General features: G+C 38.0%; 1 protein-coding gene across 2 annotated transcripts in view; it reads right to left on the bottom strand.

Annotated features, from left to right (window-relative positions):
- Casd1 (CAS1 domain containing 1) overlaps window positions 1-17,054 on the bottom strand; it is a 43,871-nt gene that overhangs the window by 25,585 nt on the left and 1,232 nt on the right. The window contains exons 2-7 of one of the 2 annotated variants that reach the window (XM_055612738.1): window positions 10,915-11,011; window positions 10,269-10,389; window positions 6,740-6,784; window positions 5,206-5,268; window positions 1,158-1,202; window positions 607-730 (exon numbers count right to left, since the gene is read on the bottom strand). In XM_055612738.1, the coding sequence (XP_055468713.1) occupies window positions 607-730; window positions 1,158-1,202; window positions 5,206-5,268; window positions 6,740-6,784; window positions 10,269-10,389; window positions 10,915-11,011 (495 nt within the window). The remainder of the gene's footprint in view (window positions 1-606; window positions 731-1,157; window positions 1,203-5,205; window positions 5,269-6,739; window positions 6,785-10,268; window positions 10,390-10,914; window positions 11,012-17,054) is intronic. The other variant, XM_055612739.1, reaches the window with a different exon arrangement.

The raw sequence follows: 17,054 nt of genomic DNA, 5'->3' as shown, positions 1-17,054 counted from the left end.
AACTTGGACATAATCATAAGAGTTTTTGACAAATATATTGAATTGCTAAAATATCTAAGGCATTTCATATTGTGTGGAGTTTTAAATAACGGGCATTCAATAAATTCCTGAAATGAGCTGACTTAATGTGGCTTTCATACCCAGTATAAACTAAATGGCGTCAATTTAAACATAGTATATTGTTTCCAAGTATATTAATTTCTAATATTTCTAAGATTGCTAATTAATTTCTAAGATTTCAATATTATACAAAGCGTGGCTAATATCTTCACTGCATTTCCTAAGAACAGTGAATATACTCTGCAAAAAGTAAAACACTAGGAGCTGAACCTCATCTGCCTTCAGGGTTTATTTCTTCACTGTATTTTGCAGCTACTCTGCTGCTTAGAGTATATTTTTTATTTATTTTATGCTTGCTATATTTATTAGTTTGTTCCTTAAATTTAAAAAGGTAAGCAAGTTCTTCTAGTTTATTCTAATCTTGCAAACATTATTTCAAAATTTATTCTCATAAGGTAGTAATTTTGTCTCTTGAAACAGGGTATAATAAAACCCTCATCTTTAAATATATATAAAATGACATTTTTTTCATTACTCATTCCTTACCTTGTAAGACCCAATAAACATCACTAGTCTTGGCCAATTTTTCTAAGAGCGGTGCTATGGAGGTGATGTTCATTTTATATTGAGAGAGTGCTTCCTCACTACCATTGTGAATCTTGATGGACCACTGAGAAGCAGTGAAAGGTGAGTATTAATTCAGTACTCAGCACAGAAAGGAAAGTATAGGCGGCACCAATTGTAACAGAGTAATTTTAACACAGTTCTCATCTTAGTTAATACTAGAATAAATTTAATCAAATATTCAGTGAAATACATGCTCACAATTATAAAAAGGTACTGGAAAATAGGCTTTGAATGTGTATTACTCAAGAATATAATTCTAGATATAAAATAATACTGAGATTCAACATGAAATTTACTCAGCTCATTCAAGCCCTTTTATTAAAATTCATCAATCCAGTTAATTATAATTGAAATGGAGATTAAAATATAAATACAATCAAGAATTCTAGTCAATATAAATTAACTGTTTCTTAGCATGCTCTTAAGATTGAAACAAGAACAATTCTGTTAGAATGCAGACAAGAACTCACCGTGGCTGCTCCTGCTACAATCACATGGGGTTTTGCAACTGAGTCCTGGAGGAAGAAAAGCCTTAGAGCCATGTATACCCAGTTTCCGGACTGAATACAAGCAAAAGCAGTCTTGTTTTCCTTATATGTCTTGTTCCTTACAAATGTACTTTACATTTAGAGACTCCCTTACTGGATTCTTTTTACAAAAAGCCATTCAAAAGCTTACGTGGCTATATGGTTACACTGTGTGGCACGATACTTATGCAGTTTAAATTTTAGCATTTTTTATGAACACACATACACACACACTGAACATGACCTGCTATTAATTCTCAGTAAAGTACTTAGAGTAAAGGTCTAGTGTATCCTGACAGTCAATTAAGAGGTATTCATGGCTGGCTGCAATGTCCTCCTCTGTGGCCTAGCAAAGCTGCTCCTCCCTCGGGGGTGTGGAGGTCAAAGAGCCAGCCATTGAGTTCATGTCAGAGATGGTCCCTGTTCCCTTTACTAGGGAACCCTCTTGGCTACTGGGATGCTATAGGCTCCATCCATGCATGGTTATATCCATGCATGGTCCTTGGTTGGAGAATCAGTCTCAGAAAGACCCCTGTGCCCAGATATATTTGGTCCCTGTGGAGCTCCTAGCCTCTCCTGATCTTAATAACTTCCCCTTCTTTCATATGATTCCTTGTACTCTGCCCAAGGTTTGGTTATGAGTCTTAGCATCCACTTTGATACACTGCTAGGTAGAGTCTTTCGTCTTTCAGAGGCCCTCTGTGGTAGGCTCCTGTCCTGTTACTTGTTTTCTCCTACTTCCAATGTCCATCCCATTTGTCTTTCTAAGTGAGGACTGATCATCTTACCTCAGATCCTACTTCTTGTTTAGCTTCTTTAGGTGTACAGATTTTAGTATGTTTATCCTATCTTATAGGTCTAGTATCCACTTGTAAGTGAGTAGAGACCTGATAAACTAGGGTCAGATGGAAGGGGAAGAGGACCTCCCCTATCAGTGGTCTTAGAGAGGGGCAGGGAGGAGATGAGGGACAGAGGGTGGGATTGGGAGGGATTAAGAGAGGGGGCTACAGCTGGGATACAAAGTAAATAAATTGTAATTAATATTAAAAAATAAAAATTTAATAAAACACTGACCATATACAAAGCAAAAAAAAAAAAAAAAAAAAAAAAAAGAGGTATTCATAGAAGCCTACAGGGTACACAGTGTAAGAGTTAAACAAAATAGAGGGCCAGGGCCCTAAGGAAACATAATTTGTCAAGAAGGCTAAATTTAACATATAGTTAACATAATATACTGATAATTATTAAAGATCACATGTGGAAAAATGTAAAGTCTCTTGAAACGTTTACCAGCCGAAAGATACACTATTTGTAGCACAGTTAAATTGTATATTAGTACCCCAGAATTTGTAACATTTATATAGTACTGAGTTTTTCCTATCTTCTCTTAAAATTTCTCATTTAAAAAAAAAGATTTTTTTACTGCTTTGTGACATAGGCAGGAATGACACTAAATTTGTTCAGTAAGGACCCATTTAAAAAAACAGTAGGGTATATCTCTTTCCAGCAGAACAGTCAAAATGCTAATATTCTAGGTTTTGAGCTTAGTGCCCTTGTACCACACAGAAGAAATGAAAACAAGCACTACATTTAGTTAAAGCAAAAACCCAACTTGTATAAAAGTTAACTGGCAACTGTTCTTTCTCATCATAAAGGTAAGACATGCTAACTGGGTCCATTTTCCTTTAGAGAGACAAAACTTCATTATATAGTACCACACTGCTTAAAGTAATTCTCTTTTTCCTCATCCCTAGGTAGCTTTCTTTCTGGTCCTTCAGAGCCCGGATCCCAAGTCTTAGATTCCTCCTTAGCATATAGTCTAGCCATCCAACGTCATAAGAAAAGAGGACTGGGACGGCACGTGTGTGCTGCCCTCTCAAGCACGTCTCCAGCTTCCTCGCCACATTCACTTAGCTTGTCTTCTCATTTCTCAACCCTAGCCCAGTCTCCCATAGTCCCTTCTGCAGCTCCGATCCATGGGTCATTTCCTCCAAGGCTCCTCCTATCAATCCAGTCCTGCTTCGCCTTTCTTCCTTCAACCTAAACATACCAAGCTATTTTTATTCTCCATGGTCTTTCCTCCAGCTCTGCCTCACTTTCCAACCTCCTCTACCTCTGAGCAAAAGCTTACTTGGAAGAATATTCTTCCTTCTGTGCGCTGGCTTCTCTTTCCCTTGTTGATACCTCACTTTACCAGGTTCTGAGCTACAGTCCCATAGCTTTCTTCAGGTCATCTAGTCAGTCGCGCCACAGCCTACCCAACCCTAAAGACTCCTAAAGATTGGAGCAGCTCTCCCTGCCTCTCGCTTTTCTTCCTTCCCCTTCTGCTGCCACTTCAAGATAATTCAACTCCCCAAAAGCTTTCCTCTTTAATCTCTAAGTTCTATACTTATTCAATGTTTTCTATGCAAATGATACCTTCTAAGAACACCTTAATCTATACCCAAACTTCCCAAATTTACCTAACAAATCCAACATGAACAGCTAGTTTTGTCATAGTTTAATCACTTTCCCATTTCTTCTCTGCTATTCCTCAGTATTCTTTTTACTAGGTCCAATAGATGTCTACTACCCTCAAAATACAAAGTAAATGCAATCCAATATCCTTTTAGGAAATCCACTCTGAAGTGTCTAGAAGCAGTTTATTATTAAACGATAGGTAAATAAAATTAATGTAGTTTAGACTACAATTCTAATATCGTCTTACCGTATGTATTATCAAGTCTCCACCAAGTGAAAAGAACCAAAGCCAAACACAAATAAAGAAGTACTAGCTTCTGAACAGGCTGCGTCTGTTCTCAGCTGTGGTCCACACATTTGAATACATATCTCAAACAAATGAATTATAAATGTTGGCTAGGTTTCAACATGACCCTAAAAATGCTTATCTGTTCCATGATGTGGTTCAGATTTATTTATTTATAATTTTTTAATTTATTTTTAATTTTTATTCATTTTGTTTTATTTTATTTTTGTTTTTTTTTTTTTTTTGAGACAGGATTTCTCTTTGTAAGCCTTTGCTGTCCTGGATTCATATTGCAGACCAGGCTGGCCTCACACTCACAAAGACCCACCTGCCTCTGCCTCCCTGAGTGCTAGAATTAAAGGTGTGCACCACCACGGCTGGCTTCAAACATTTATTATAAAAACAATAGGGTAAATTGGTGCAAAAATGACATTATGCAAAACAATGTCAACAATACTAAACATTTTTTTATTCATGCCAAATGTAAATGCCTCTGGGAGAAAAAAAAAACAAACAAAAAATAACATCCAAAGCCTAACGAAAAGCTTACAAGAACCTAGGAATTTTCTGACATCAAGAACACAGTTGCTGTCCTAATTTATCTCTACAGATTATATGCTAGAAAACATTAGTTCTATCTACTCAGCCATAAATGCAATGACACAAGGAAAAGAAATCTATAAAGTAAAAACCATTTTAGTGTCTGGTTATGAATAAGAAAACCTCAGGAAAGTATCAAGAAAATATGTTTTTCTGTAAGATCATTTGTGTTTATTTATCTTTAAGATAGTCACACTAGATACCTCAGCCTTGCAAATCAACCAACCAACCAATCAAGCTTTACATCAATCAATTAAGCAATCAATCACAATCTCAATTGATGTCTCTCTCCTTTTCTCTCTTCATCTCTCTTCTCTTCCCCTTTCCCCCTACCAACAGAATTGAGGGCCTAAGGTATGCTAGTTCCTTGGCACTGGCTTCCAGGCCCTGCCTCTGGCCTCACCTTCTTTCTTATTCGAGCCACCTGCTTTGTTTGAGTTACTAGAGTGACAAAAGTAATAGAGGATCTTAGACATGGAGAGTCTAAGTATTATCTACATGGTGATGCCGGGCAGAGATACTAAATAACATTTTCTCATCTCAGCCAAGTACAAATCAGTCCTACACACCTTCGGAACAACAAAGGTTTTTCATTGGCTTGTTAAATTTAGTCACACAGACAAAAGCCTGTTTTCAGATACAGACCTCAGTCCACACCTTGATACACTGTTTCATAGAACCATTAACTTCTGGATGCCAAAGAAAATCCTGGAAGAAATGTTAGAATAAAGAAAAAGTAAAAACATTTATTTCCATTATACAAAATAAATGTTAACATTTTCCTACAGAGTACTTAAAAGTAAAAGACCAGGTTGTCTAGGACATCTTTATTTGCCATAGCAATTTGACCAAAATCTCATGGCAGTTCTTGTATCCACTCACCTCCTTTTCTACTCCCCACATATGAGCAGAACAATCTCTACTCATACCTTTAACTGTCCTCAGATAAAAATCCCTTAAACTTGCTGAGAAGACAGCGAATGTGCCTGTACCTGCCTTGCTGCCTTTCCTTCTGCTAATTTCATCCTTGCTCCCCTGGAACCTTTTGGGTCACAGTGAGCCCCTGGGAGTCACCTTGTCCAGAGTTTTGCACATTCTATTCTTTGCGCAAAATGTTTGTGGACTCTTCCCCTGAGTTTGGCTCATCCTCTTTATCCTTGAGGCCTGGATGAAAGCATCATTTTTTCAAAAGGAAAACTACTTTCAATTCCTTCCTCTGTATATTCCTTCTCCCTGCTCTTTCTTTGCAGTTACCCTACCCCACTTATATTTGTGTGAGACTAGAATGTCCTGTAATTTCTTTAGGCCAAGAACATTTTCTTTTTTCTTGACTCCTCAGTGAATTCTCACTATGATTGAGAATTCAGAAAATTTATATTCTTCTTTAAGTATTTGGCATTAATAATTTATTATTAATATTAAATTATGAAGCAAAACATACTAAAGCTACAGTGTTGCCTTCTTCCAAGCATTTATTTTTTTTTAGAGGCAGGGTCTTTACTCCTCGATCCAGGCTAACTTTGAGCTCTATAAGTTTACGAACGTAAGCATGAGTCCCTAGTCTGACTTCCAGAATTTTCTGGTACTTATATTTTGAAACAGATATACTTTGTTTTTCACAGCTCAGTGTGATAAATTACATTTTCTAGAAGTCGCTTCAATAATTTTGGGTTCACAGTGTGTCCTACAACTTAACTGATCCATGAAAAAGCTGAGTCTATGACCATCTCCCTAAAGCTGGGTAGCTCTGACTCTAAACTCTCATGGAGACACAAAAGTCTGCGACTTTCCCTTTTATTGAAAAGAGATGTTTTTATTATATACTATATCCTGATTAGTTTCTCCCCCCCTCCCCCACTCCTCTCAGTTCCTCCCATCTCCTGATATATATATGTGTATATATTCTTTAATGGACATTAATCCTAAACTCACACTGGTTTCAAATTACTATCCAAGATTATTGTTTCCTGGATAAAATTCTGAGAGAGCAAAATTTTCTATCTAACACATTAAAAAATTCCATAGGCATTTATTGTACTACTTTGCTATCCATATGTACTCGAAAGAATACATTGAAATATATTTACTATGGAACAAATATACAGAGCATTAGGTGATCTACAAATAACTATCTTTGAATACAGTCTCAACATTTGACATATTAACAAAGTGAACTTACCACTTTAACTGATGCAATCTTATCTTCAAAAGGAATGTTTTCATGCTGTCATGGGAAGGAGATGACAGACAAACAGTATATAAATATTTCTATGGTATAAATTGATCATCTTGTTATTTTTCCAGGAGGCATTTTTCTTATGTATAGAACTTTTCCCTACATTAAGGTAATAATGATTTTCTCCTATTATCTTTTTTTCAAAAAGTTTGAAAGCACTGACCATTCCAAATTCACCTAGACGTTATTTTATTTGATGGTGAATTTGAAGGGATCAAATTTTTCTTTTCCCTATACATACTACCTAGTGCTTCAGCAAAGTGAACTAAACAGACATTCCTATAGCCAGAACTTGTCAGTAGTGTGTGCTACTTACTTATTAGTCTCTTTATGTGCTTGTCTCTTTTCAGAGCTCTCTCGTTTAATGATTTGGTTTGTTTAGCTCAACTCCATTATATGGTCTTATCATTATTTCAACAGTTAAGAGAAAGCATCTTTAAAGAACAGATTCTTATTTTCAAGATTTATTGGAGTTACTGATGGCATATTGCCCTTCCTTATAAAATGTAAAACCAATCTAGCAGTTTCACATCAAGTTCTGTTAGGATTTTACTGGAATTATATTGACCCTATAGATTAATCTGGATATAACTGACTTCCTTACAATGCTGGGTCATTTTACGAAGGACATACCTAGCACTGAGTTATATCATTTTAAACTTTCAGCAAAGTTTCACAAGTTCTTGGGCATGCAGATATACCATATTTACTGGTTGCCTTTTTTTTGTCTTTTTTAGCTTAGTATGGTTTAACTTTTAAAACTTCAATGCCCTATTGCTGTTACTAAATTGTAACTGAATTGTAAAACTTTTATTTTAGCTGTGCAAGTAATGTTTCTATGCCCATCTCATCAGCTACCCTCCTTTTCCAAGCACATAACTGTATCATGTGGTATCTTCTGAGCTCCCTTCTCTCCAGACTTAATTTCTTTACATTTTTTCACCTCATCTTTATAATAAAATAATGAGAAGCAGCAACAATGAACACCATTGATTTTCTCCTGATTTTAATGAAAATTTGTCTAACATTTCGCCACTAAGAAATTTACTGTAGGCTTCTAGAATGTTTGTTAAGTTAAGTTCAAACATAAATTGCCTAAAAGAGAAAGAATGGCATCAGTTTTCTGACACAATTGAGCTATGCTTATTAATGGAGTAATATGTGGTTAAAAACCCAACATATTCTAAGTGTGATACAATAGACTCTTCACACTGACCCTCTAAGTTATTAAGCTACAAGGCTGTAGCGTCAAGAGTGTCTACAAGTTAGCCATGTTTGCTAGTTCTCTTGGCTGGACTCTCCTTTATTGAGAGCAATGGGAAAGTTTTCCACTATTATTTCTCAACTTTTGAGAAATAATCTTAATTTTAAGGCTAACTTGATAAACATGGCAATTTTTACAACTTCTCAGTGTTGATAATGCTTTTACTTTAATATCTATTTAGCCTTGTATTACTATAGCTTACTACTCTTCAGCAGAAATTTGCTCACTACTCTTTTCATAAATAAAACCTCTTGCTCTTTATTTTAGATATACTTTCCTAAGTAGAAAAGTATTCTTTTCAAAAGAAATCTGGAAGTCTCTACTTAGCTTAAATTTTTAGGTTACTTGTATTTATTTTTATTTTAAAAATTCTACTATCTTGCTTGGTTTCCACCTTCTGTACCTGTAAATTTTTTTTATGTATGTACAATCTTTATATAATCACATTTTTACATGTACACAAAAATATATATGTATATGTTATATATGGGTATATATGTAAATGTATGTGTATAAAACTTTACACTAGACTTAGGGGGTAGTCTTTGCTTATTTTTTTCTACTCTGTTTGGAATTTTCACCTCTTAATTCTATTCAACAACAACCAAAACAGGATAGGCAGTTTCTACCTTCATGGCATATGGGAACACAGAATATATAAAGTATAATCTGGCAAATGTGTCATCATCAGCTAGAATAAATGAGTTCTTGGTATTTACAACTTTAAAACTGGGACCCACTGCCTTTTGTTGTTTCTTTTTAAAATGTATTTGTTAAAATGTATCTTGTCTGGTAATTTGTAGGACTACTAGGTATCCTTACAAACAGCTGTAAATATAAGTATTCCACTAGGACTTAAAACATTACATATTGTGTGTGTGCGCATGTATATAATTACATTAGAGTAACGTATATGGTTTGTAGACTAAACCATTGTAGCTTTTTCAAATAACAATTGTCAAATTCATTATACTCATTTTCAGAAGGAATTCTAAGCCTATAAAACTGTTTCTTTGAAATACATTTTTTTTTGTGTGTGTATAAATATTTATGGAATATGTTTACAAATACCAAACACAATATATATCAATCTTCACTGTTTTTATTATTCTTCTAAAGAACAGTTCCTAAAGACATAGGACCCACTATGAAAATAGCTACTTAGCTACAAAGCACCCCATTTCTCAGCTACTTAGCACAAGGTAAGTTCACGGGACAGACAGAGTCCCATTGTAAACTCATGAGTTGCTCCTACAACTCTGCACTCACTAAGTCTCCACTTTCTACCTGGTGCCATTCCCTATCTGTAATCCCAAGCAGTTTGAAGACAGGATTAGAAAGACAAAGGTGTGTAAATAGAAGGCTGTAATGTAATGAGACAGGTCACTCCTCCCAAATTAACTAATTAACATATGGAAAGATATTAATCTCTGTTAGTTTTCACGGGAGATCTGTCTTTAAAATGAGAAAGGCCTCATCGAGGAAGGACAGATGTATTACACGGCTGTCTCAGTTCGGGGCTCAGTGCCAGGTCAGGGAGGCTGCAGCAGGTAAGGTGCCAGTACAAGGCTAATTACGGTACACGTTGAAACACCCAAGCAAGAGATAAACGACATTTAATTGCTTATATTCTTTTACTCAATATTTGCATTTTAGAAATTCTACACTAAGAATTTTTAAAAACAGACTTTTTACTCAACAAAGTAAGAGAAAAAAAATCACTTTTAAAGTCAAGAAAACTATAAAAACTAAAAAAAAAAAAAATGGAGGAAGTATATGAAATTACATATACCACTCGATAATATGTTGCCACTAAGAAGATACTTAAGTTGATTACACAGGAATACGGTGGACTACGATAAGCAGTGAAAAAAAGCAGGATATACAACTGTAAGTATTGAAAGATTATATTAAAAACAAAAACTAAAAAGAAATGTGTTGGGTATCAACACGGGCTAGGGTACTTTCTCCTTGTATTCTTTCTAAGGAAGGAAGGTTTTCAGAACTGAATACCTACCCCTCCACGCCTTTCCCTATGTTCTCTACGAGAGCAACACTCCCTGCTTCTCCTCAGTTTTCCCAAAATCAAAACAAAGGTTCATCTTCCCAGTATCACTAGGCACAGGCCTCCTGTAGATGCCTGTGTCTGAAACAGCACAGGGGGGGTGGGGTGGTGGTAAGGAGGGGGCCGCGCGCAGGCCGCTTTACCTTATTTCCTTCTTCTTTAAACTGGGGGTTAATGATTTTTACAAAAGAATAAAATAATTGGCGGATCCTGGAATCTCCAATAAACGCAATGTGTTTATCTACAAGGCAATTCTTTGCTTCACTGAAAGTAAAAATCAAACATTAATTAAAACAAATAATGACAATGTGATTAAAATTAAAACAAAACCGTACAAACTGTAAGATGGCCAATCGCACAGCTCTAGAATTAGGTGGCCAGGCTTGCTTGACTTACTAGGCCATGTCTTCATTCCCCCATAACCTCAGTAACACCGCCCTAGGTGGTAAGTGTTCAAGACGTGCCCTGACTACAGGGCTCTCAGGCCATTATTCAGAGTGCTTGGGGGACCAGGGATCCAGGTTACAGAACAAGTCCTCCTCTGACGCATTCTGGCCTGGAAACCTCTTCCCTGAGGTAAAGGTGTTTGGCCAGAGCCCTTCCTGTAAGGCCGTGGGGCAGCAATGGACACTTAGAGGTAGCTCCAGGCCAGGCCAGCCTAGGCCTCTACCCGGAAGTCTCCACCCCACCGCCATGGCGCACAGGGGAGCTCCCTACATGCGTCGCCCCTGCCTCTCGCTGTCCATTAGGATGGCTGCCAGGACAGAAACAAAATGGAGAGCGCTTTACCTTATTTTGTACTTATGCATCATGCAACTGTGCGGCTGCCAGACTCTCTCTCCAAGGAATCTGCCGCTTGAGAGAAGGTATTCACAGGAGTCATTGCCTAGAACAGTTAAGCACCGTGGCGTTGTATTAGTTCCTGTGTTTTTCTATGCTGCTCATCCGGGTCCTGGGCAGCGTAATGCTCCCTAGGCTTCCTTAGGCCTTGCAGATGCACGCAAGCTTCCATGAGAAGCATGGCAGATCAACACCTTAGCATGCTAGCGGAGAACGTCCACTTCAATTAAAATAGATTCTTCTCTTATACAAGACGTCTTAACCACTTTTTAATCCTCATTCCACGCCTCCTAGCCCCCCCCCCCCCCAACACACACCCATTTCCTCCCGTTTCTTTTTCAGAAAGGAGTGGGCCTCCAAGACATGACGATCAAACAGGACCAAACACGAGACAATGAGGTGAAAGCCCTCCTATCCGGGCGGGCATACAAGGCAACCCAATAGGAGGAAACAGTCTCCAGAGCAGCCAAAGGTGTTTTTAGAAGTCTCACAAAAATGCCAAGCCAACAGCCATAACATACACACAAAGGACCCGGTGCACACCCACCCCGGCTCATCCTTGCCACTTCAGTGTCTGTGAGCCCACGTGAGCCCCGTCTAGCTGATTTGGTGGGCCGTGTTCTCCTGCTGTCCTCCATCCCCTCCGATTCCTAGTCTTCCCTCCCCATCTGCTGTGTGGTTCCCTGATCTCCAAGGGGAGGGACCAGACAGAGAACTCCATTTAGACTCTCTCTAAAAGTCTGGCTGTGGGTCTTTGCACCTGCTCCCATCTGCTGCCAGAGGGGGCCTCTCTGAGGACCGTAAGGGACTTCTAACCCTTCAATGCTGTGGCCACGATCTTGGTGGTTCTCCTACTTCCGCTTTCTTTCCTCAGACCCTTTGGTCTGAGTCAACTGAAGCAAGCTTTTATGGCATTTGTCAATCCCGTTTCTAAATGAGAAAACTAAAAGCTTACAGGCTAAAAGAAGGATTTGGGGAATGACCTCTTCACAACTGCATGTGTGTTCTTATGCATGTATTAGGATACCTAGAAAGCCCGTTTTAAACCTAGTTTAGAGATGCCTGGCTAGGAAATCACTCTGGCCCTCTATAAATTGGGACAGCCATTCCACACTCTTTCACCATGTTATTTTGCTTCAGCCGAATATACAGGACCAAAAGGATGAAAGGGGAGATATTTGTATCAAGTGCAGATTGCAGCAAAACAGAAATCTAGGTTGATCTCTAGTTCCTTCCTAACAATTGACAGCAAGCTAAATTTGGCTTGCAGTTACTTCAGGTTGGCTAAAGGACTACTACAGAACTGGGCTAAGACTCCAGGAACTCAGAGCTGGCTGCTGCTTCTGTTTGCTTGCATGCCTGGATCCAGTCCCGGCTCCCTGAATGACACAGGAGCAGTCCACCACTGCACTTACCATCACACCCTTTTTTTCTCAGTCTAGTTATTATTTACTTATCTGCTCTGGCATAATACATAAAAAAAGAATAAATGTGCAAGGCAGGCATGGGTCAACACAGCAGTGCTATAGCTTCAGTGTCCAAAACAAAATGGAAGAGAAAATTCACAATACTGCACTCTCTTGTTGGTAAAAACTGTATAACAAATATAGGATACCAATGATTAAATTTTGTAGTTATAAATATTCCCTAGGCAAGATCTTTTTTTTTATTTCAAAGATTTTAATAAGCTATTTCTAAATACAAATACTTCTTAATTCTTTTCAATTTAAAAAAGTCTAGTTCTAAAAAACAAAATTAAAGCACAAAAATGAGCAAGGGAAGGATTACAGAAAAACACAATTATTTTCCTAAAAACAGCACTCCTGCAACAGCAAGTATTCTTTTATGATGGTCCTGTAGCAAAAATTCTATTATAAATTAGAGTACATTTAAAATGAAAACAAAAGTTTGATACTTATTGCACTTCTGCCTTTTTAGATATATGTATAAAACCAACTTGTGAGTTAGTTTCAACTAATTTTAAAAGAAATATGAGCAAAAGTGAGGTATTGAACCTGTGGTGTGTTCTTGTCCTTTTGTTTTCTAATTAAAGCCTGAACAAAATCAGTGATTTTAATCAACTCTCCATGTTTCCACGTATGGAGATGGAAGCACCATGCCCATAGCTTAAAGTATGTTTACCAGAAATGCTTGACATGCAAAGCTCTGATCATTCTTGGTACTACTGACCACACCTGGCTCCTCGGGTTATCTCCTGAAAAACAACAGGTCTAATGTCTTGAACCCATCTTAGGAATATCCTGTAGCAAAGGAGACTTGAAGAGATCAGTAACCAGGCTCTATCAACATTTTAGAGACAAATGCTCTGTTCAGGAACAAACTTCTTTCATCTGCCAGTGCAAGCTGGTGGGTGATGACTTGGCTTAATATGTCAGAGTGGCCTTTCACATTTAGCTAAATAAAAATAGCAGGAACAAGTACCGTATATTCTAACTAAAAATAAGTTAACAGGATTTACAAAGTTCTCTAAAACTCCATATTCTAAAGCATGTTCTCTTTTTTTAGGGAGAAAATACTTTTAGATAAAAATCACTATTTGATACAATATGATAATCTACCACATTTTATTATGTACAGCATATGTAAATCTCTTTCAAGGATATAAAAAAAACAAACACATACTGGTTGCTGTTTTTAATTGTCTAATATAAATCTGGTAGTTACTTTAAAACTACCAACTTGGGCTGCAAAGTACTAAGAGAGATTAAACTAGGAATACAACTTTTAAAAGGCAATTCCAAGAAAGCTGGCTCCAATATTTAGGTTATCGAGATGGTTGGTTACTTCTTTCTTATTCTGTTATCATTCTATCTTTCTGGTCAGTGGAGGTACATATTCGATTTTTATGCATGATTTTTTTCAACAATAGAAAGTAAGAACAAAACAAACAAGCGAACCAGGAAACTAAAAATATACCAGTAACAACTAAAGAAAACCTTCAATGTCATTCATAAATTACAACTTGCTTTTTTTCCTTTGAAGAAAACACCACTAGGCATTTACTGCCTTTAGATTGAGTCACCCGACTAAAATTGTGCTACCTACTACCAACCATGAAAACACCATGTCATGCAGCGTATATACATAGAAGAGTATGTCTAAGATTCAGCAAGTTTATTCTGTGCTGAAGACATCACTGAAATGTTTCTTTTAGAAAGCTGAGCATAGTAATCCTAACATTTGGGAACAGAGGCAGAAGGATATTTCACATTTCCATAACATATGCTCAATCAGTTTTAAAAACTTAAGACATTTGAAGTAAGTTAGCTTTACCACTTTAAAACTTTGCTTGAAGTTTCAGATACTAGCCTCTAGTCAGAAATCATGCTTGTACTTTATAAACATAACATTAATGGCGGTTTTTAAGAAAGCATTTTAATGCTCATTCTAACATATTCTACGAAATATTAATAATTCAACTCTTCATCCTAAAATTGAGATTGGAATATAAAATTCACTTTGAATCACAACCAAACCAAACGCAAATCAAAAAATAGAAGGAAATAATTTTTGCAAACCTATTCACCCAGTAGGTATTATGGAGTCCCTACTGTGTGGTAGGCCCTGGCTACTTAAAAATAGTTAAGATGCACTTGGGAGCTTCCCATGTGCACGTGGAAGAGGGCACAAACATCAGTTCTTATAGGCACAACATGGTACGTGGGTATAAATTGCTTTGGCAGAAACTGAGTTCCTCAGTCCTGCTTCTGTGAAGGTAACATTCGAGTCAAGCATAAAAGAAAGAAAAAAAAAAGCACTTTTTATTCAAGGGAATGGAAAAGCCAAAGTGCTCTTACATTTTCAGTGTAACACTTAGGAAGAATGAGAGGAAAAGTAGGTAACAAAAGCAAGCCTTCTGAAGTTCTGTACATGTGACTTCTAGAAAATGATCTCTTCATAGGAAAAAAAAAACAATGGGAAAATGCTTTACTGGTAGTAAATTAGTACTTCTGATCTAGTATTAGATTAGCATTTAAATGTACTTCATCTTCCATATACCTCCTAAGAAAGGCAGTCTATAACAGAAGGGTACCAGCATGCTAACTGGTACTAAATCGCAGCTTAGCCATTTACTAGTTGCATAGTCTTATGCAATTTACTTAACCTCTCTGGCTTCATCTTTAAAATGTAAATAATTCTCTAATTCACTGAATCTAAGACACATCATTATTTTTTCATAGCAGGAAAAAATGTTACCAATTAAACTTTGACATGCAATCAAAGTTTTAAAGACTCTTCTTGATTACAGAAATGTTAAAGCCTCACAGAGGCTGTAAAGATGGAATGAAGTATGGAAGGCCCTTAAACACTGCCTGCATGCAGTCAGAGCTCAGTTTAATGCACAGTATTGGGAAGCTTTACGTTCTAGAAGGCGTAATTCTTTCACATTGAGTAATTTTCAAAGCCAGAGGTGTGTGTGGCATGCACGCATGCACGTGCGTCCAAAGTCATTCTACCTTGCTTGACCCATGTTCATACACACACCCAGGATCCTAATGTAGAGCATACTTCCCACTATTGGTCTAAGACGGAAAGGCCTTTCTTGTCCTAAGATTTATACAGGATTCGAGCACAGGTTGATCTGTGAAAGGCACTGCACCTGACGTGGTTTGACACTGCCAAGGCATTCGGAGGGCTAAAATGTTCCTGTTAAGATATTTAGTTTTCCATCAAGTGACGTTGGTTCAAGTTCTTGATATTTAATCTGGGCAAGTACACATGGCAGGTGTACTGCTCCACACCCCAGGCCCTCAAGTACCTTTAGAGACCGATGACTCGCTTCTGGAGGAGGCCTTACCACCCGAGACTGCTGCCCTGGCTCACAAGGTGCCATGTGACACTTCTATTTTCTCTACTGATGACAGACAGATCTTGATAAGATGGAAAATACGACTTAAATTTAAAAGTTAGCATTGAAAGCTTATCAAAAGACAACAAGCACGATGAGAGAAGGAAGCAGGCAAGGCGGATGTTTACAGTTGGGACAACACCATTACAGTTACAAACTTCAACATCACAACATAAAATTGAGATAGAATGCAGCCATCTTATACCAAACCAGCACAAAGTGATTAGCTGTATCTAAAAGAAACATGTTCTCCACGCTATCACAACTCAGCGCGTCGACACTGCTAATTGTATTCTGTATGTGAAGATGTGGGCTTTCTTGATGGCGGCTGTAATAGACGAACAAAGACTCGGGCTAGGTCATCTGCTATGACACTGTAGAGGACTGGAGGATGACCCCAAGGATATAAGGAATCTGTATCTTCAGTTCAGTTTCATACCTTGGTAAGATAGCATACAGCTATGGCATGTAAAGTATGAGATCTGGAAAACTCAAGAGAAGGCACAAACAGAGCATCGAGTTTGACCAAAATGGTCGCTACTTTGAGAGAGCACCTGGAATGGGAAGAGAGTTTAAATTCTAGCAGCCTGGTGACTGGAGACTTGGTCAAAGTGGTTGTACAGAATGAAGGGGCCCAGCGCTAATGTGCACCTGACAATCACACCTATCTAATTATCTCACAGTCACCATGAGCTGTCCAATGACATTGACGGTACCAGGGGTCAAAAATAAAAGATCCTATCAGTACCGTCTCCCTCCTCCTGTCAGCATATGTCCTGGTGGCATTTTTCATAAAAAAAGGGGGGGGGGGAAGATCAATCAGAAAGACAAGCAAACATCCCTGATAACTCAAGGATAATTCCTTCTGAGATGGGGTCCAGGTCCTTTCCAGCTTGCCACCAGCCATCTAAACCCATATGGCAGGTCAGCTTTCAAAAGGCTTGCTCTGCCTGCCCGTGCCTACTCCTGTCAACCCCTAACTTCTTCAACAAACAAACAAACAAAACCAAAAGCCTTGCCTCGGTGCCTTTATTTGTAAAAAAGTGTGCAACCCAGTCTTGGAAAGTGTAGGAAAAGCTGGTGGCACCTCCTCCACGGGAGGGAGGTGGGCCACCGGGCATCTTTTTAGCCGGGGTGGCCCCTTGGGCAGAGGCAAACGGGACGGCCCAAGCCGCCGCTGTCCAACCGCTGGAGCCCTGAAGTTGCAGGGGCAGAAGCC

The sequence above is a fragment of the Psammomys obesus genome, unplaced genomic scaffold (genome assembly GCF_907164565.1).
Source record: "Psammomys obesus unplaced genomic scaffold, mPsaObe1.curated_primary_1811, whole genome shotgun sequence".
In the NCBI taxonomy this organism is placed as follows: domain Eukaryota; kingdom Metazoa; phylum Chordata; class Mammalia; order Rodentia; family Muridae; genus Psammomys; species Psammomys obesus.
This window is presented reverse-complemented; position numbering and strand designations above follow the sequence as displayed.